Source organism: Mus musculus, chromosome 2 (genome assembly GCF_000001635.26).
Source record: "Mus musculus strain C57BL/6J chromosome 2, GRCm38.p6 C57BL/6J".
NCBI lineage: Eukaryota > Metazoa > Chordata > Mammalia > Rodentia > Muridae > Mus > Mus musculus.
The window spans coordinates 22568568-22588143 of NC_000068.7; the positions used below are offsets into that span (position 1 = coordinate 22568568).

Genomic DNA, 19576 nt, shown 5'->3' on the forward strand with positions numbered 1-19576 from the left:
AGCTCATTATCATACACACCCACATTCTAAAGAACCTCCACATGGTAAACATGGTAGATAACTGTCAAACAACCCATATTCTGTTCTCAGTTCTATCAGTCAGTAATGGGCCACCATTTCTTTTTTTTGGAATTTCAAACTGTTAATGTCTGCCCAAGACATTAAGGTACTTTGGGATCTCGGACTGAACTCTGAAATGCACAGAGCTCTGATTGAAAAGATTTTCATAACTCACTTGTCAGTTATTCATATCCTGATAAGAAGTGATGCTATTTAGTCATTCCTTCATCCAAGTTGTAAGAATAGTCTACTGTTGTGAAGAAATGAACCAGAGTTTTGCTCTGAGAAGCTCTCATGACAGGGGAATGTTACTGGATATAGGTACTTCATGTAACCTTTCTAAAATAAAAAAGAAAACTGATTTCTAAAATATATATGACTCCTGGGATAATTGGTGAAAATGCTCTAACTATACATGTAGATAAGTGGGGACTTTTCTGTAAAGAACTAAACATGGCAGAAAAGAAGATGACGTCAAGTGGAGGAACATGCTGCCTCCCATGTTCTCAGTGTTTGCCACTGTAGTTCCATGGAGATCCCATTGTGTGAGCTGGTTGGAATGGGTGTGTCACTGTGGGTGTGGGTGTAAGATCCTCACACTAATTGCCTGGACGTCAGTCTTCCACTAGCAGCCTTTGGATAAAAAATAGTTTTTAAAAAAGACTTAAGAAGTCAGGACACCATCTTATATCCCGGGTCCCAAAGAAACCAGTCTGCACAGGAGAACTCGCTGGCAGCAGAAGCAACATAGCTTCTGGGACAGGGTCTCTTCCGGCCTTCATCTTCAGCCAGGAGGCAAAGCTGAGCTCCAGACCTCTACGCACTTGCCTGCAGAGAGTACTCTGACCACTGAGAATCAGGAGAGAGTTAGACTCCCAGGACTGCTGACAGAGGCTAACAGAATCACAGGAGGAAAAAGCTCCAGCCAGAGACAGCTGGAACAACTAATGCCAGAGATTACCAGATGGCGAAAGCCAAATGTAACAATCTTACTAAAAGAAACCAGTCTTGCCAAAAGTGATCTACAGATTCAATGCAATCCCCATCAAAATTCCAACTCAATTCTTCACAGAGTTAGAAAGGGTAATTTGCAAATTCACCTGGAATAACAAAAACCTAGGATCCAAAATTTTAACAATAAAAGAACCTCTGGAAGCATCACCATCCCTGATGTCAAGATGTTTGTGATGGTTTGTATATCCTTGGACCAGGGAGTGGCACCATCTGAAGGTGTGGCCTTGTTGGAATAGGTGTGACCTGGTTGGAATGGGTGTGTCACTGTGGGTGTGGGTGTAAGATCCTCACCCTAGTTGCCTGGAAGTCAGTCTTCCACTAGCAGCCTTTGGATGAAGACATAGAACTCTCAGCTCCTCCTGTGCCATGCCTGCCTGGATACTGCCATGCTCCCACCTTGATGATAATGGACTGAACCTCTGAACCTGTAAGCCAGCCCCCAATTAAATGCTGTTTTTTATAAGACTTGCCTTGGTCATGGTTTCTGTTCACAGCAGTAAAACCCTAACTAAGACAGAAGTTGGTACTGGGAGTGGGGTACTGCTGTGATAGGCCTGACCATGCTTTTATTTGAAAGAATGTGGATTTTTGGACTTTGGATTTGGAACTCAGTGGAATGCTTTAAATGGGGCTTAATGGGTCATCCTAGTAGGAATATGGAAGACTTTGTTGCTGGGAGTAATTTGAACTGTATTGACCTGGCCCAAGAGATTTCAAAGGAGAAGAATTTCACTATGTGGCATAAAGACTGTTTTGTGGTATTTTGGTGAAGAATGTAGCTACTTTTTACCCTTGTCTGAAAAGTTTGCCTGAGGCTAAGGTGAAGAGACTTGGATTAATTGCATTAATTGCATTGACAAAGGAAGTTTCAAAAAAGCCCAGCAGAGACTTTGTTCTCTGGTTAAGTCTCACAAAGAGAAGTTTGAACAAGCATAGCAAGCTTAGAAAGGCAAAATATAAAATACATGGTTCGAGTATTAAAGGCATACCAGGAAGTGAAATGGAGCAAAATCCTGTGTTCTAGGAAATAACAGATTAAGGGAGTGGGTCCTTGGGGCAAGATTCTACCCAGCTTAATTCGATCCAGGCATGGTGGTGCACACCTTTGATCCCATAAGACAGGCATGCTGATCTCTGCATTCAAGGTCAATCTACAGAGCAAGAACCAGGATAGCCAAGCTTAGGCAGTGAAGGATTTAGAAAACATAAAGCCAGTGTTAATGTAATAGTACAAGGAGATCATGTTCTAGATCCTGTAATTGATGCTGGTTAGCTGGAGCTAAGACATTAGCAATGATTAAGAAGAGACCAGCATCACTGAGTTGAAATCTGGGAGTTGTTTTCTGGGAGCACACACACACACACACAGAAGCTGTGTTCCAGAGATAGTCAAGGTTGTACCTCGTGCTGCAGCTGGACTTGGTAATGTGTAAGAGTCACCCAGGTGGTACTGGTTTTGAAGGCATGAAGGTGTCATGAAGAACAGCTGAGGCTTGGCACTGTGAGAGGTCATGGAAGGCCATTGGAGAAGGTGTAGCCTCAGCTGTAGTTGATGGCCCAGGACTGAAGGGGTCATGCAAAGGATTTGAGGCTTGGCACCCTGAAGAGAGCCTATGAGAGGCTATTGATGAAGCCTAGTTGGAGTGGAACACCCCAGTGTATTGGAGATGTCAGTACCATGGTATGATCACCAAGAACAGCAGCAGTAGTGGAGTGGATCAACCTGAGCTTAGAGTGCTACAGAGGGCAGAGCTGGAAAAGTGATGCCAGCCCTTAGGAGGAGTCCAAAAGATCAAGTGGAATCCCAGACACTGAAACAAGAATCTGTAACATTGAAATTGCCTGGAGACTCAAAGATGTTAAATATGGGAGAGCCATGGGATACATGCTGAGGAAAGCTGCTAACAGGGAGTGGAACCAGCCCAGGAGAAAGCAGTTTGTAGCAGTCAACAAAGATGAAAAAGGAGTGGAGATCTGAAGACCGCTTTGACATCAGCCATGGAGATGCAGAGTTTGGAGTTTGCCCAGCTGGTTTCCTGCCTTGCTTTGTGGATTACAGTTAATTAAGTTGAATGAATCTCAGAAGAGACCTTGAAATTTGGACTTTCAACATTATTGAGACTGCTATAGACTATGAGGACTTTGAAAGTTGGACTAAATGAATTTTGCATTATGCTATGTTTAAGTATGGCCCCCACAGACTCATGTTTTTGAACAAATCTATGGGGACCAGGGAGTGGAATGTGATGGTTTGTATATTCTTGGGCCAGGGAGTGGCACCATCTGAAGGTGTGGCCTTGTTGGAATAGGTGTGACCTGGTTGGAATGGGTGTGTCACTGTGGGTGTGGGTATAAGATCCTCACCCTAGTTGCCTGGAAGTCAGTTTTCCCCTAGCAGCCTTTGGATGAAGACATAGAACTCTCAGCTCCTCCTGTGCCATGCCTGCCTGGATACTGCCATGCTCTCACCTTGATGATAGTGGACTGAACCTCTGAACCTGTAAGCCAGCCCCCAATTAAATGCTGTTTTTTATAAGACTTGCCTTGGTCATGGTTTCTGTTCACAGCAGTAAAACCCTAACTAAGACACTGTACTACAGAGCAATTGTGATAAAAACTGCATGGTACTGGTACAGCAACAGACAGGTAGATCAATGGAATAGATTTGAAGACCCAAAAATGAACCCACACACCAATGGTCACTTGATCTTTGACAAAGGAGCTAAAACTATCCAGTGGGGAAAAAAAGACAGCATTTTCAACAGATGGTGCTGGCACAACTGGCAGTTATCATGTCGAAGAATGTGAACTGATCCATTCTTATCTCCTTGTACAAAGTTCAAGTCTAAGAGGCTCAAGGAACTCCACATAAAACCAGAGACACTGAACCTATAGAGGAAAAAGTGGGGAAAAGCCTTAAAGATATGGGCACAGGGGAAAAATTGCTGACCAGAACAGCAATGGCTTGTGCTGTAAGATCGAGAATCAACAAAATGGGACCTCATAAAATTGTAAAGCTTCTGTAAAGCAAAAGATACTGTCAATAAGACAAAAAGGCCACCAACAGATTGGGAAAGGATCTTTACCAGTCCTAAATCAGATAGGGGACTAATATCCGATATATATAAAGAACTCAAGAAGATGGACCCCAGAAAATCAAATAACCCTATTTAAAAATAGGGTATAGATCTAAACAATGAATTCTCAACTGAGGAATACGAAAATGGCCGAGAAACACCTGAAAAAAAATGTTCAACATCCTTAATCATCATGGAAATGCAAATCAAAACAACCCTGAGATTCCACCTCACACCAGTCAGAATGGCTAAGATCAAAAATTCAGGAGACAGCAGAAGCTGATAAGGATGTGGAGAAAGAGAAACACTCCTACATTGCTGGTGGGATTGCAAGCTTGTACAACCACTCTGGAAATCAATCTGGCAGTTCCTCAGAAAACTGGACATAGTACTACCAGAAGATCCACCAATTTCCCTCCTGGACATATACCCAGAAGATGCTCCAACATATAATGAGGACACATGTTCCACTATGTTCATAGAAGTTTATTTATAATAGCCAGAAGCTGGAAAGAACCCAGATGTCCCTCAACAGAGGAATGGATACAGAAAATGTGATACATTTACACAATGGAGTACTACTCAGCTATTAAAAGCAATGAATTTATGAAATTCTTAAATGGATGGATCTGGAGGATATCATCCTGAGTGAGGTAGCACAATCACAAAAGAACACACATGGTATGCACTCACTGTTAAGTGGATATTAACCCAGAAAAGTTGACTACCCCAGATACAATTTGCAAAACACATGAAAGTAAAGAAGGAAGACCAAAGTGTGGATACTCTGTTCCTTCTTAGAATGTGGAGCAAAATACCATGGAAGGAGTTACAGAGACAAAGTTCAGAGTTGAGAGGAAAGAAAGGACCATCCAGAGACTGCCCTACCTGGGGATCCATCTCATATACAACCACCAAACCCAGACACTATTGGACCCTGATATAGCTATCTCTTGTGAGGCTATGCCCTTGCCTGGCAAATACAGAAGTGGATGCTCACAGTCATCAATTGGATGGAACACAGGGCCCCTAAAGTAGGATCTAGAGAAAATATCCAAGGAGCTAAAGGGGTTGGCAACCCTATAGGAGGATCAACAATATGAACTGACCAGAACCCCCCAGAACTTTGCCTCTAGTTGCATATGTAGCAGAGGATGGCCTAGTTGGCCATCAGTGGGAGGAGAGGCCCTTGGTCTTGCGAAGATCATATGCACCACTACAGGGGATTGCCAGGGCCAGGAACTGGGAGTGCGTGGGTTGGGGAGCAGGGCTGGCGGAGGGTATAGGGGACTTTCGGTATAGCATTTGAAATGTAAATGAAGAAAATATCTAATAAAAAAGTTTTTAAAAAGACTTAAACCCATCCTTTAAAAAAAAGAAAGAATTGATCTATTTGCCATCTCTACTGTCATTTTCCTCAATGACAATGATGTTAGAACTACTAGTTTGCATTCATTTAATGTTATTTTATTGCTTGTGACACCCATCCTTTTGTTCCATATGGGTTTCAGCTGCAAGAAGACATCTCTTGCGAAAACATGGAAAAGAAACATCTAATGTGAAAAGTGCAGCAGGAAGGAGCATTCGGGCTAAGGATCAGGAATTTGACTACAAGAAAAATTTTGAAACCAAAAGGTACAATGAAGTTCTTTCTGACACTATCTTGTCAACAAGATGTCTTAGAGCAAGACGAGGTGGTTCAAGGTGGTCATAGAATAATGTTCCCAGTCTTTGTCTCTCCTCTCTGGGTTCCTGATACTGATATATCAAACCAGTGAAACGCACAGTCACCTTGTTCACTTGGGGTTCATGGATATCTTATGCTCATGACCACACTTAGGGAACAGCTCTCTGTGGTCTACTTTAAGGTCAGGGTGTCCCTTCCCAATAATTCTCTTGATATCCATAATAGCATCTCCAACCCCATCTAAATGACCCTGAGCCCTCCCATTTATTCCTATGGCACAGCAGCCAATATGCCATGGCTTCCAAGTTATAATCACTACCTGCCTTGAACCTTCCTATGCATGATTCAAAGTGCCTATTTGAAGAGCCACAAGAATTCATTTACTCAGCAGACTTTTTCTTATTTAGTGGAGATACAGAGATAAAAGAAATAAAGTCCTTATCCTCAAATGACTCACAGCATCATGAAAAATAATATAACCCACTTTGCCCCTTCTTAGAAATGGGAACAAAACACCCATGGAAGGAGATACAGAGACAAAATTTGGAGCTGTGATGAAAGGACGGACCATCTAGTGATTGCCATATCCAGGGATCCATCCCATAATCAGCTTCCAAACGCTGACACCATTGCATACACTAGCAAGATTTTGCTGAAAGGACCCAGATATAGCTGTCTCTTGTGAGACTATGCCGGGGCCTAGCAAACACAGAAGTGGATGCTCACAGTCAGCTATTGGATGGGTCACATGGCCCCCAATGGAGGAGCTAGAGAAAGTACCCAAGGAGCTAAAGGGAACTGCAGCCCTATAGGTGGAACAACAATATGAACTAACCAGTACCCCGGAGCTCGTGTCTCTAGCTGCATATGTATCAAAAGATGGCCTAGTCAGCCATCACTGGAAAGAGAGGCCCTTTGGACTTGCAAACTTTATATGCCCCTTACAGGGGAACACCAGGGCCAAAAAGGGGGAGTGGGTGGGTAGAGGATTTGGGGGGGTGGGTATGGGAGACTTTTGGGATAGCATTGGAAATGTAAACGAGGAAAATACCTAATAAAAAAAAGAGAAAAAAAAAGAATATAACCAATAAATTGCTAGTAAAGCTGGCTGGCTCTATCGTGGTGTAATTAAAGCCCTAAGTTTAATCCTCAGCATTATACTTGTTACCACTCCTCCTTCATGCATACTCTCCCCATACTGTACAAGTCAGTCTCATTTCCTTACTCAGCAGACATCAATGGTAATTTGAATTGTGGAAGGATCTTGTATTTTAGGTTTCCGTGTGCTCAGAGACCTGTATATGTGCCCTTTGATGTTGCCTATGATACTTCAAATGATGTGAAACTGGCCTACTAACTCTGGAGAGACCCCAAGTCTGCCTGAGGAGCAGGACCTATATGATAGGAGTCAGAAAAATGTAAAAAAAAAAAAAATGTAAACAGGTGGCAGATAAGAGACAGAAGAAAGCTGAAATGAATTTACTACTTTTAGAAATAATGACTATGAGTCGATATTGCATGTATCAAAGAAATCTGCAGTTATATATCAATTTGCTTCCACCTTTCTTCTCAAAACTCCAAGGATTTGTTTTCAGTTCACAAACACTGATAGAAATTTTTATTTTATTTATTCTTCTCTCATATATTACATCCAGAAAAGTTTTTTCTCCCTCCTTCCTCCATCCATTCCTTCCCCTTTTCTCTTCAGAAAAATTCAGGTATTCCATGAATATCAACCAAACATGGAATATCAAGTTGCACTAAGACCAGGCACCTTCCCTCATATTAACACTTGATGGAGCAACCTGATAGGAGGAAAAGGGATCCCAAAATCAGGCAGAAGAACCAGAGACAGTTCCAGCTCCCACTGTCAGGAGTCCCACAAGAAAACCAAGCTACAAAAACCATAACATATGTAGAGGGCCTAAGTCCAAACCACACAGTCTCCCTGGCTGTCAGTTCAGTTTCTGTGAGTCCTTAAAAGCCTAGGTTATTTGACTCTGTGGGTTTCTTTGATGTCCTTGACCCCTCTGGTTCCTACACTCCCTCCCCCACCTTCTGAAGGATTCCCTGAGCTCTGCCTAATGCTTGTCTGTGGGTCTCTGCATCTGCTTCTATCAGTTGCTGGACGAAGCCCCTCTGATGGCGATTGTGGCAGGCTTCAATCTATGAGTATCATTAGGGATCATTTCATTGACTTTTTTTCCTGTTCTGTTTAGTTTTGTCCTAGGTCTCTGGGATATCTAGCATCTGGTTCCTGGATCTAGGTAGTGTCAAGAGTGGACTCTCTTGTAGCATGGGTCTCAAGCTGAAATAGTCATTGGTTGGCCACTCCCACAATTTCTGTGCCACCTTTACCCCAGCACATCTTGTAGCAAGGACAAGTTGTATACAATGTATTTTGATCATACCAACCCCTGTTCCTCTCAGGGCCTCACAAAACACTTCACCTCCAACCACATCCCCTCACAACTTTGTGTCCTCTCCTAGCCCATTGACTCCAATCTATGCTGTTGAGGGCATGGTAGGACAATCAACTAGAGAATGCGCAACCTAACGGGGGTCACTTCCCTGAAGAAAACGCACTCTTTTCACCTTCATTGCCGATGCCCCTCAGCCAGGAGTGGATCCTGATGAGCCTCTCTTCTGAATGTTTGACTCACTTGATCACGTGTAGAATTTTCGTATCTCATCAAATAGAAATATAGTTCTTCCCATGATAGCCTGTTTCTCATTCCAAGTTGAAACTGGTTTTCTTATTCAAATAGCCATCCCGGGCATCAGTACAGAGAACATTTTGTGAGATTCTTTATTAATGAGATTTGACTTGTTCTTATTTTGAGTTGTCTTTCATTCTTTTGCCTTCCTTACAATGCAGAAAAGTGATATGCTCTTGTTTAGCTCTATCTTATGTTTAGTTCCATGTTTTGCACAGGGAATCTTTTGTGAAGAAACAGACAGAAAACGCAGTGCCTACTAATGAATCCAACACTTCAACTCCAAACAACAAAGAGAGCCCATCTGCTGGGAAGACAGCTCCCTTCAGAGCAGAGTCAAAGGCCACCAATGTTGAGAGTAACAACAGAAGATACCATACTCAGAAGAAAATGAGCAATGTGTATGCAGAAGGACAGAATCAAGAGCTATATATTGTGGAGGACACTTGGGCAGAAGTAAGCCCCAGGCAGAAGTATGTGCAAGACCTGGAAGAAAGCAGAAAGATGAGGAAAGAGGAGAAAGGAGATGCTGTGATCCAGAGTTACTGTCAGTGGTACACAGAGGGAAGCAACTTTGAAGAATCAAAAGCAACATGTCTAGAAGGAAGGGAGACATGGGAAAGGACAAGCTGCCCAGGGCTGTGGCTGACTGAGGAGATTTACCTGAGAAAAACTTTGGATCCTACTCTTAGCCAAAAGTCAGTCTATCAAAATGCAGATGGCAAAGAAAAAGAACATAAAGTATCTGTGGTTACCCAGAATGCACCGCTGGGCAACCTGGAGAGAGACTATCACTTGCTAGGGTTCCTTGGAGAAGAAGACACTGGACCAGTGCCTCAGGCCCAGGAAGAACACAAGGCTGTGTCCATTCATAGCAAATACCAGAGTTCCAAGAAAAAGCAACAGCTGGGAAAGGACAGGCTGGCACCTCCCTTTAAGAATCAAAAGATCCTTTCATCGTCCACAGAAGTAGCAAAAACCACTCACAATGTCTATCCCTGTCCGACAAAGCAGGAGGGAGTCCATCATAGCAAGATGGTGGATGAGAGAGACTCAAAAATGGCTTCAAAAAAAGAAGCGTGGGATTTAGCAATGTTTTCAAGACAGGTATGTAAATAAATTTATTCACTGATAAACTCTCCTCAAACTACCCAATAACTGTTTCAACAAATAATCAATAGCTGGGGGATTGTTGTATCTATGTTTATCAGACATTTTTAATAACATATATTGATAGCTGTGCTATTTAAGTAGCCATGTACTTTTATGCCCATACATTGTGATAAGAGTTAGTAATAAAATTATGATAGAAACACCTGTAGTAAGATCCCAGAGGCCACTGGATAGTAGAAAGTTTCATGTATCCATGAGATCATTGTTATCATTAAAAATGTGAGGTTTTTTTAGGCATTTTAAAAGGCTGAAAGCATAGGTTTCCTCCATCCCCCAAATTTTACTTTGTATGGCATAATGATCGGTTAAAATCTGATAAGGTGGCTTAGCAGGCCCAGTATTTGATGAACATAAAAGTCTCATGACAATAAGCAATTCCGGAGCTCTGACAAGAATATTCTAGGAGAGATCACAGGAGCAGTGAACGCCTATTCCTGCCCTCTCTTTCTAGGTATCTGACCTCAAGAAAATGTCTTTCTGTATCAGCACTTTTACTTCATCCTGTATGAAGTGACAGATGTTAACTAGATGACTTCCAATTGAATAAATTACAAGCAGAGCCAGTAGTCTGTAAAATAAAAAAGGAAATTCTGTAGTGGGGTGGTTTAAAGGAGGATATCTCATATCCTTGGTCCCTAATCTAAGTTTTGTTCCCTGTGAGAGCTGAATCCTGAGAGAGCATTACACCTGCCCTGGGTCTCCACCTTGAGGTCAAGCCCAGTATCTCTACCCTTCAGCTATCAATGGCGATCTGCTATTGATTAGTGTCCCTAATTCCTTCCTCTTCTAGTTTTAAGCAGCTGGAAAGGGGAGTTTTACATGCTTGCAATCTTCCTTTTCTTTGTTGCACAAATTTTCTCAGCAAAGATCAAGTCCCTGATCAGCAACTAAGAAGATGAATAGATGTAGAAGCACTGGCTAGTGTATACCTAGAGTCAGAAAATTATGAACCCTGCACCCTCCCTATCAAGATATCCAGGTTATAAGGGATAGAAGGCAAAGTAACTATGTGGTAGAGCTTGGAAATTAGGGATCAAGGCAAGAGAGGAAGAAGATCAAGCCTTGAAGTCAGCCAAGAAAATGGAAGAAGAAGGAAGGCTTAATATACCCAAAGGCCAATAAGGACCTTAGAATTAGACCACCACAGCCATAAGTGCCAATGCCCGATCTCAGGATCCCCAGGAATTCAAGGGTTTGTAACTTTTGAGTGGGAAAAATGTGACGTGGATAAGTAGCTCAGCGTGGAAGGTGGTGTAAAGCTAGGATTTATTAGACCTGGAAACAAAGGTTCAGGTACCTCCTGGAGAAGAACTTGAGAGTTCCAGGGAGTCTGGTAAAGAACTGTGAATTTTGTACGCCCATAGAGCCCTGTAATTCTTTAATTTAATCTGATATATGGCCTTTTTTTTTTTTTTAGATATCAAAGTTATCTGAAGAGTATTTCATTCTGCAGAAAAACTTGAATGAAATTATTTTGGCCCAGCAACTGAAGCCATTTTATCTAGGTATCTATCGCCATAAACCAATCAACAGACATGTTTCTACTCACCAATACCTCTCAGGTAAAGATCAATAATGGTAGAGACACCCAAAGAGAAGGAAATGCCAAACTCTTGGTGTCTTAGATTTGTGTTCTGTGACTTGAGGCAATGGTCTACCTCACGGGAGAGTTGAAGCCTTTCTTTCATTCTATATCTTACAAGCAGACACATAATTTTCCAGAATGTTCTACCTATCTTCTGCTGTCTCTAATACCACTCTCCTAGGTATTTTTAATTCATTATTTTCTCCCTTTTATACAACGTAACCTTAACATGACCTATGATATCATCAGAGAGCAAGAGGGAGCTCAGAGAGGGAACTATGATGTCAGATTAATATGTAAAGCAAACATGAAATATCCCTATTGCAAGATCACATCTGGAAGAGTGTGGAGCCTGTGAACCTCTGTTCAGAGACATAAAACTGTAAGCATTATGTTTTCTTTTATTTTTCATGCTGTTTATTGATCATTCATGTTACTGTGCTGTTTAAGAATATGTTCATACAAATGCATACTGCATGCTGAATTTCATTCCCTCTGCAACTCTGCCCTCCCCTTTCTCACCCCTTCCCCTTCCAGCTAACTCCCTTTGTTCCCCTAGGCAGTTTCTTTTCTCCTATTATGTCATATATTCACACAAAATTTCATATACTGTACAAACTCTAGGGACCACAAATAAGAGAAAGCACATAAATGTGTCTTTCTGGGGCTGACTTAATTCACTTAACATGACCATGTACACCCACATGCATTTTCCTGGAAATGCTACAACTTCATTTTTTAGAGCTGAAAACAATTCCACTGTGTATGTATGATATACTCTCTGTGTCCACGTCTTTATGGTTGGGCGCCTCACTTGGTTTCATAATTTGGCTGTTATGAATAACACTGGGACAAACACTGACATGAAGTTATCTCCATGATATGGTGACTTGAGGTCCACTGGGTAAACAGCTAGGAGTGGTCTAGCTAGATCATATGATAAGTCTATTTTCAGTTTTAGGAGAAACCTCCACAGTGATTTCCACAGATAGGCTGGCCTGGTTTATATTCCCATTAGTGGTGTATAAGGGTTTTCTTGAGCCCACATCCTCAGCAGCAGCATCCTCAGTCATAGTCCACACCATCTCTGGAATTATCTGACTCCAGTTCTCTAGGGATGTACAAAGGCCTTAGGGTCTTCTAAATGTAAACACAGACTTTATCACAGGACAGCAGATTGTCATGTAAATTGTTTTTCCTGTTACACACAGCATTGCATTATGAATATACAGAAGTAGAAATGTTATTTGAAGTAGCCCCTGTAAACACAAAGAATTATTATTACTATTTATTTATTTATTTACTTACTTACTTACTTACTTACTCTAGGGATGTACAAAGGCCTTAGGGTCTTCTATGTCTCTGAAGGATCAAGTAGAGCTCATAGTCTCTAGTCATTTGTCCATGAGTTACTATCAGGACACCCATGACTCCTATTGGCCTCTACAACCTCCACAATAAGATCCTCCAAGCAGGGTCAGAAAACCAGAAATCTGAAGTATTACCTCATTTACCCATGTTCCAGGAAGCCTTTTCTCTGTGGAGTATAATGTCCTCAGGCAGCTGTGGGGTAGGGGTGGGGCAGAGGTGGAAGTGCTGCTACTAAAAGTCTCAGGAGCCCTACCCACCCCTCCTGGCCCTGCTGAAACTTCAGGATTCTTCCAAGAAAAATCTTTTATTTCCCTTCAATTTCAAGACCTTTGCTCTCTTGAGAGATACCTGACTCCATTTTTGTAACATGTAGCTCTCAGCAAAGCTAGGAAAAGTCATATGACCTTGTTCAGTACCTTTTGATTTCTTTGCCAAAACCTCTGAATAAAAAACAAAACAAGTGGATACATCCCACATGCAGAAACCAAATCCAGACAATATTGCTGATACCAAGAAGGGCTTGCTGACAGGAGCCTGATACAGCTTTCTCCTGGGAAAGGCTTTGTCAGATCCTGACCAATACCAATGCAGATGCTGGCAGCAAACCATCAGACTGAGCACAAGGACCCCAGTGGAAGAGTTAGGGGAAGGACTGAAGGGGCTGAGGGGGCCTTATCTGGCATCAATGGAAGGGAAGGCCCTTGGTCCTATGAAGGCTCCATGACCCATTGTAGGGGAATGTTAGGGCAGGGAGGCAGGAGTGGATAGGTAGGTGGGGGAGCACCCTCATAGAAGCAGGGAGGGTAGGCTAGGGGGTTTGCAGAGGGGAGACCAGGTAAGGGGATAACATTTGAAATGTAAACAAATAAAATATCCAATTGATAGAATCAATGATTTCAAACTTCACAGGGAGCATACACAGAGAGTGTCTTAAGGGGGATAATATTTAACTGAAACACAGACTTTATCACAGGACAGCAGATTGTCCTGTTGCACACAGCATTGCATTATGAATATACAGAAGTAGAAATGTTATTTGAAGTAGCCCCTGTAAACACAAAGAATTATTATTACTATTTACTTACTTACTTACTTACTTACTTACTTACTTACTTACTTATTGGGACAGGATTTCTTTGTGAAAAAGCCCTGACTTCCCTGGAATTTCATTTGTAGAACAGGCTAGTCTTGAACTCAAGACCACCTGCCTCTGTCTCCCAAGTGCCAGGATTAAAGATGTATACTACCACACTCAGCTATAAAGAATTCTTTTTAAATACATATAAGAGGAGACACTTTCTCAACATAGTGCCTTTTGCTTTCAAATTTTATTTGGAGGTTACATACCAGAACAGTCACTCTAAGTGTTGAGTTGTATAGTCTTTGGGTCTGGTTTTGCTTTTTTTGTTCATTTGTGTTTTATGTGTGATGTTTTCTAATCTGCATTTAAATGATAAAATTTAAAGTAAAGATTTAAAATCAAGATGCTAAAAAACAAAAACAAAAAACAAAGCAAAAAAACAAAAAATAAACAAACAAAACTAAGATGACTGTAGCTGTTTGCTTGATGTGGGAGACAGGGACAGAATCTTCAAGTTCCTGTCAGTTACCAGGCCACACTGTTTATAGTGACACTTAGCAAACACAGCTATGCATACAGTGGCCTTGGGCCCTGCTATTCTTCTGTCCCTGGCTTTAGCCAGAACATCTAACAGTGAGAAGAATAAAATTCAGCAAGAGCCCATTAGGTTGGCTCATGTCCTGTGCTAGAGGGACTGAATAGGGTAGGGTAGAGTAGCTGTAGATTGCTCTAGGTTTCATATGCAACTAAAGATGCAGGGTTCTATCATATCTTCAAAGAAGACCTAATACCAATACTCCTCAAACTATTCCACAAAATAGAAAGAGAAGTTACTCTACCCAATTCATTCTATGAAGCCACAATTACTCTGATACCTAAACCAAACAAAGACCCAACAAAGAAAGAACTTCAGAACCAATTTCCCTTTTGAATATCAATACAAAAATATTCAATAAAATTCTCACAAACCAAATACAAGAACACATCAAAATGATCATCCATCATGATCAAGTAGGCTTCATCCCAAAGATGCAGGGATGGTTCAATATACAGAAATCCATCAATGTAATCCATTATATAAACAAACTCAAAGACAAAAACAACATGATCATCTCCTTAGATGCTGAGAAAGCATTTCACAAAATCCCACACCCGGGTGTGTTCATGATAAAAAGTCTTGGAAAGATCAAGAATTCAAGGCCCATAACTAAACATAATAAAAGCAATATACAACAAACCACTAGCCAACATCAAACTAAATGGAGAGAAACTTGAAGCAATCCCACTAAATTCAGGGACTAGGCAAGGCTTCCCACTCTCTCCCTAGCTATTTAATATAGTACTTGAAGTCCTAGCCAGAGCAATTAGACAACAAAAGGAGGTCAAAGGGATAGAAATTGAAAAGGAAGAACTCAAAATATCACTATTTGCGGATGATATGAGAGTATAAATAAGTGACCCCAAAAATTCCACTAGAGGACTCCTAAACCTGATAAATAACTTCAGCAAAGTTGCTGGATATAAAATTAATTCAACCACATTAGTAACCTTCCTCTACTCAAAAGATAAACAGGTCTTCTGGTCACCTAGGGTGCAGAGTCAGTGAACAACCCCACGGTCCCCGGAGGACTCTCCACATAATCTTAGGATCACTGGTGAGTGGAACACAACATCGGTTCCAATCCAATCACACAGGACCTGAGACAGCAGTAGGGAAGCAGAAAACCTGCCTGACCATGGGGCACAAGTCCCTTCCAGTCAGCAGCAGCACTGGTGAAGGACAGGCTCCAATCAGATATATTGAGGGCAGTAAGCACTTGAGATAATCAGATGGCAGGAGGCAGGCATAAGAAAAGAAGCAACAGAAACCAAGGTTACTTGGCATCACAAGAACCAAACCCTCCCACCACAGCAAGTCCTGGATACACCATCACACTAGAAAAACAAGACATGAATCTAAAGTCACTTCTCATGATGATGATGGAGGACTTTAAGAAGGAAACACAAGAAAACACAGGTAAAGAGCTAGAAACCTTTAAAGAGGAAACACAAAAATCCCTTAGAGAGTTACAGGAAAACACTACCAAACAGGTGATGGAATAAAACAAAACCACCCAGGATCTAAAAATGGAAGTAGAAACAATAAAAAAAAAAAAAAAAACCAAAGGGAGACAACTCTGGAGATAGAAACCCTAGGAAAGAAATCAGGAACCATAGATGCGAGCATCAGCAACAGAATACAAGAGATGGAAGATAGAATCTCAGGTGCAAAAGATTCCATAGGGAACATGAACACAACAATCAAAGAAAATGCAAAGGACAAAAAGATACTAACTCAAAACATCCAGGAAATTCAAGACACGATGAGAAGACCAAACCTACAGATAATAGGAGTAGATGAAAATGATGATTTTCAACTTACAGAGCCAGCAAATGTCTTCAACAGAATTATAGAAGAAAACTGCCCATACCTAAAGAAAAAGATGCCCATGGACATACAAGAAGCCGCCAGAACTCCAAATAGACTGTACCAGAAAAGTAATTCTGCCTGATACATAATAATCAGAACAACAAATGCACTAAATAAAGACAGAATATTAAAAGCAGTAAGGGAAAAGGTCAAGTAATATATGAAGGCAGTCCTATTGGAATTACTCCAGACTTCTCACCAGAGACTATGAAAACCATACGATCCTAGACAGATGTTATACAGAAACGCAGAGAACACAAATGCCAGCCCAGGCTACTATACCCAACAAAACTCTCAATTACCATAGATGGAGAAACCAAAGTATTCCATGCCAAAACCAAATTCACACAATATCTTTCCATGAATCCAGCCCTTCAAAGGATAATAAAGGAAAAACACCAATACAAGGACGAAAACTACACCCTAGAAAAAGCAAGAAAATAATCCTTCAACAAACCTACAAGAAGAAAGCCACAAGTACAGAATCCCAACTCTAAAAACAAAAATAACAGGAATCAACAATTACTTTTCCTTAATATCTCTTAACATCAATGGGCACAATTCCCCAATGAAAAGACATAGACTAACAGACTGGCTACACAAATAGGACCCAACATTTTGCTGCTTACAGGAAACCCATCTCAGGGAAAAGGAGAGACAGTACCTCAGAGTGAAAGGCTGGAAAACAATTTTCCAAGCAAACAGTCTGAAGAAAAAAGCTAGAGTAGCCATTTTAATATCGAATAAAATCGACTTCCAACCCAAAGTTATCAAAAAAAAAAAAAAAGGAGGAGCACTTCATACTTATCAAAGGTAAAATCTGCCAAGAGGAACTCTCAATTCTAAATATTTATGCTCCAAATACAAGGGCATCTACATTCATTCAAGAAACGTTAGTAAAGCTCAAAGCACACACTGCACCTCACACAAAAATAGTGTGAGACTTCAACACCCCACTCTCACCAATGGACAGATCCTGGAAACAGAAAGTAAACAGAGACACATGGACACTAAAAGAAGTTATGAAACAAATGGATTTAACAGATATCTATACGACATTTTATCCTAAAACAAAAGGATATACCTTCTTCTCAGCACCTCATGGTACCTTCTCCAAAATTGACCATATAATTGGTCACAAAACAGGCCTCAACAAATACAAAAATATTGAAATTATCCCATGCATCCTATCAGATCACCATGGAATAAGGCTGACCTTCAATAACAACATAAATAATGGAAAGCCAACATTCACGTGGAAACTGAACAACACTCTCCTCGATGACACCTTGGTCAAAGAAGAAATAAAGAAATTAAAGACTTTTTAGAGTTTAATGAAAATGAAGCCACAACATACCCAAGTTTATGGGACACAATGAAAGCATTCCTAAAAGGAAAACTCATAGCCCTGAATGCCTCCAAAAAGAAACTAGAGAGAGCATACACTACCAGCTTGACAGCACAACTAAAAGCTCTAGAACAAAACGAAGCAAATTCACCCAAGAGGAGTAGACAGCAGGAAATAATCAAACTCAGGGCTGAAATCAACTAAGTAGTAACAAAAAGAATTAGTCAAAGAATCAACCAAACCAGGAGCTGGTTCTTTCAGAAAATCAACAAGATAGATAAACCCTTAGCCAGACTCTTGTCTCTAGCTGCATATATAGCAGAAGATGGCCTACTCAGCCATCATTGGAAAAAGAGGCCCCTTGGTCTTGCAAACTTTATATGCCCCAGTACTGGCAAAAGCCAGGGCCAAGAAATGGGAGTGGGTGGGTAGGGGAGCAGGGTGGGAGGAGGGAATAGGGGACTTTGGGGATAGCAATTGAAATGTAAATGAAGAAAATATCTAATAAAGTTTGAAAAAAAAAGAAATCAAAGAAGAACTTAGAAGATGGAAAGATCCTCCATGCTCATGGATTAGTAGGATTGATATAGTAAAAATGACCATTGCCTAATGCAATCTACAGACACAATGCAATCTTCATCAAAATCCAACTCAATTCTTCATAGTTAGAAAGAGCAAATTCATTTGGAATAACAAAAATCCCAGGATAGCTAAAACTATTCTCAACAATAAAAGACCTTCTCGAGGAATCACCATCCCTGATATCAAACTGTATTACAGAACAATAGTGATAAAAACGGTATGGTATTGGTACAGAGACAGGCAGGGAGACCAATGGAGTAGAAATGAAGGTCCAGAAATGAACTCACACACCTATGGTCCCTTGATGTTTGACAAAGGAGCTAAAACCATCCAGTGGAAAAGAGACATTTTTAGCAAATGGTGCTGGTTCAACTGTGGGTCACCATGTAGAAGAATGCACATCAATCAATCCATTCTTATCTCCTTGTACAAAGCTCCAAGTGGATCAAGGACCTCCATGTAAAATCAGAAACACTGAAACTAATAGAAAAGGAAGTGGGGAAGAGCCTCAAGAACATGGGCACGGGGCAGAAGTTCCTGAACAGAACATTAAATAAATTAAATTATTGAAGCAGATCAGTTTTCGAAATATTTTAGTGGAACCATTTCTAGGACAATGGGTATAAAGCTATGGTTGGATCCACAAATCTCAGAGCATTGGCCATAGAATAACCCTGGTCGGTTTGATGTTACTGTTGCTTGATTTAGTCGGCCTGGGATAGCATCAGTTTTAAGTCCTAGTGAGGGGATGGCTCATGAGTGGAGAACATCTTCAGATGAGATTAATATACGGATTGGCAGAACGACTCGGTTATCAACTTCTAGTAGTCGTAGTTCACCAGGTTTTAGGTCGTTTGTTGGGATTATATATGAATCAAAGCATAGGTCTTCATAGTCAGTATATTCGTAGCTTCAGTATCATTGGTGCCCTATGGTTTTCACGGTTAATACGGGGTTGTTGATTTCGTCTATTATGTATAGAATGCGTAGAGAGGGGAGGGCAATTATGATAAGGATTACAGCTGGTAGAATAGTTCAAATGGTTTCAACTTCTTGTGCATCTATTGTGCTTGTATGTGTTAGTTTTGTTGTTAATATTAGCGAGATGATATAGAGGACTAAGGAGCTAATTAGGAAAACAATTATTAGTGTGTGATCATGGAAATTTATTAGTTCTTCTATAATAGGGGATGTGGCGTCTTGTAAACCAAGTTGGAATGGGTAGGCCATATAAGATATATAGATTATTGATCTATAATTTAACTTTGACAAAGTTATGTAATTGATTTTACTAATATCTTATTGAGAAAGACATATAGGATATGAGATTGGCTTGAAACCAATTTTAGGGGGTTCGATTCCTTCCTTTCTTATTTTACTTTTACATAGGTTGGTTCCTCGAATGTGTGGT

General features: G+C 40.8%; 1 protein-coding gene across 1 annotated transcript in view; it reads left to right on the plus strand.

Annotated features, from left to right (window-relative positions):
* The window catches only part of Myo3a (myosin IIIA), a 390750-nt gene that overhangs the window by 341065 nt on the left and 30109 nt on the right, over positions 1–19576 (plus strand). Inside the window, exons 28-30 of the mRNA NM_148413.3 lie at positions 5663–5786; positions 8774–9662; positions 11146–11290. Of these exons, the coding sequence (NP_680779.3) occupies positions 5663–5786; positions 8774–9662; positions 11146–11290 (1158 nt within the window). The remainder of the gene's footprint in view (positions 1–5662; positions 5787–8773; positions 9663–11145; positions 11291–19576) is intronic.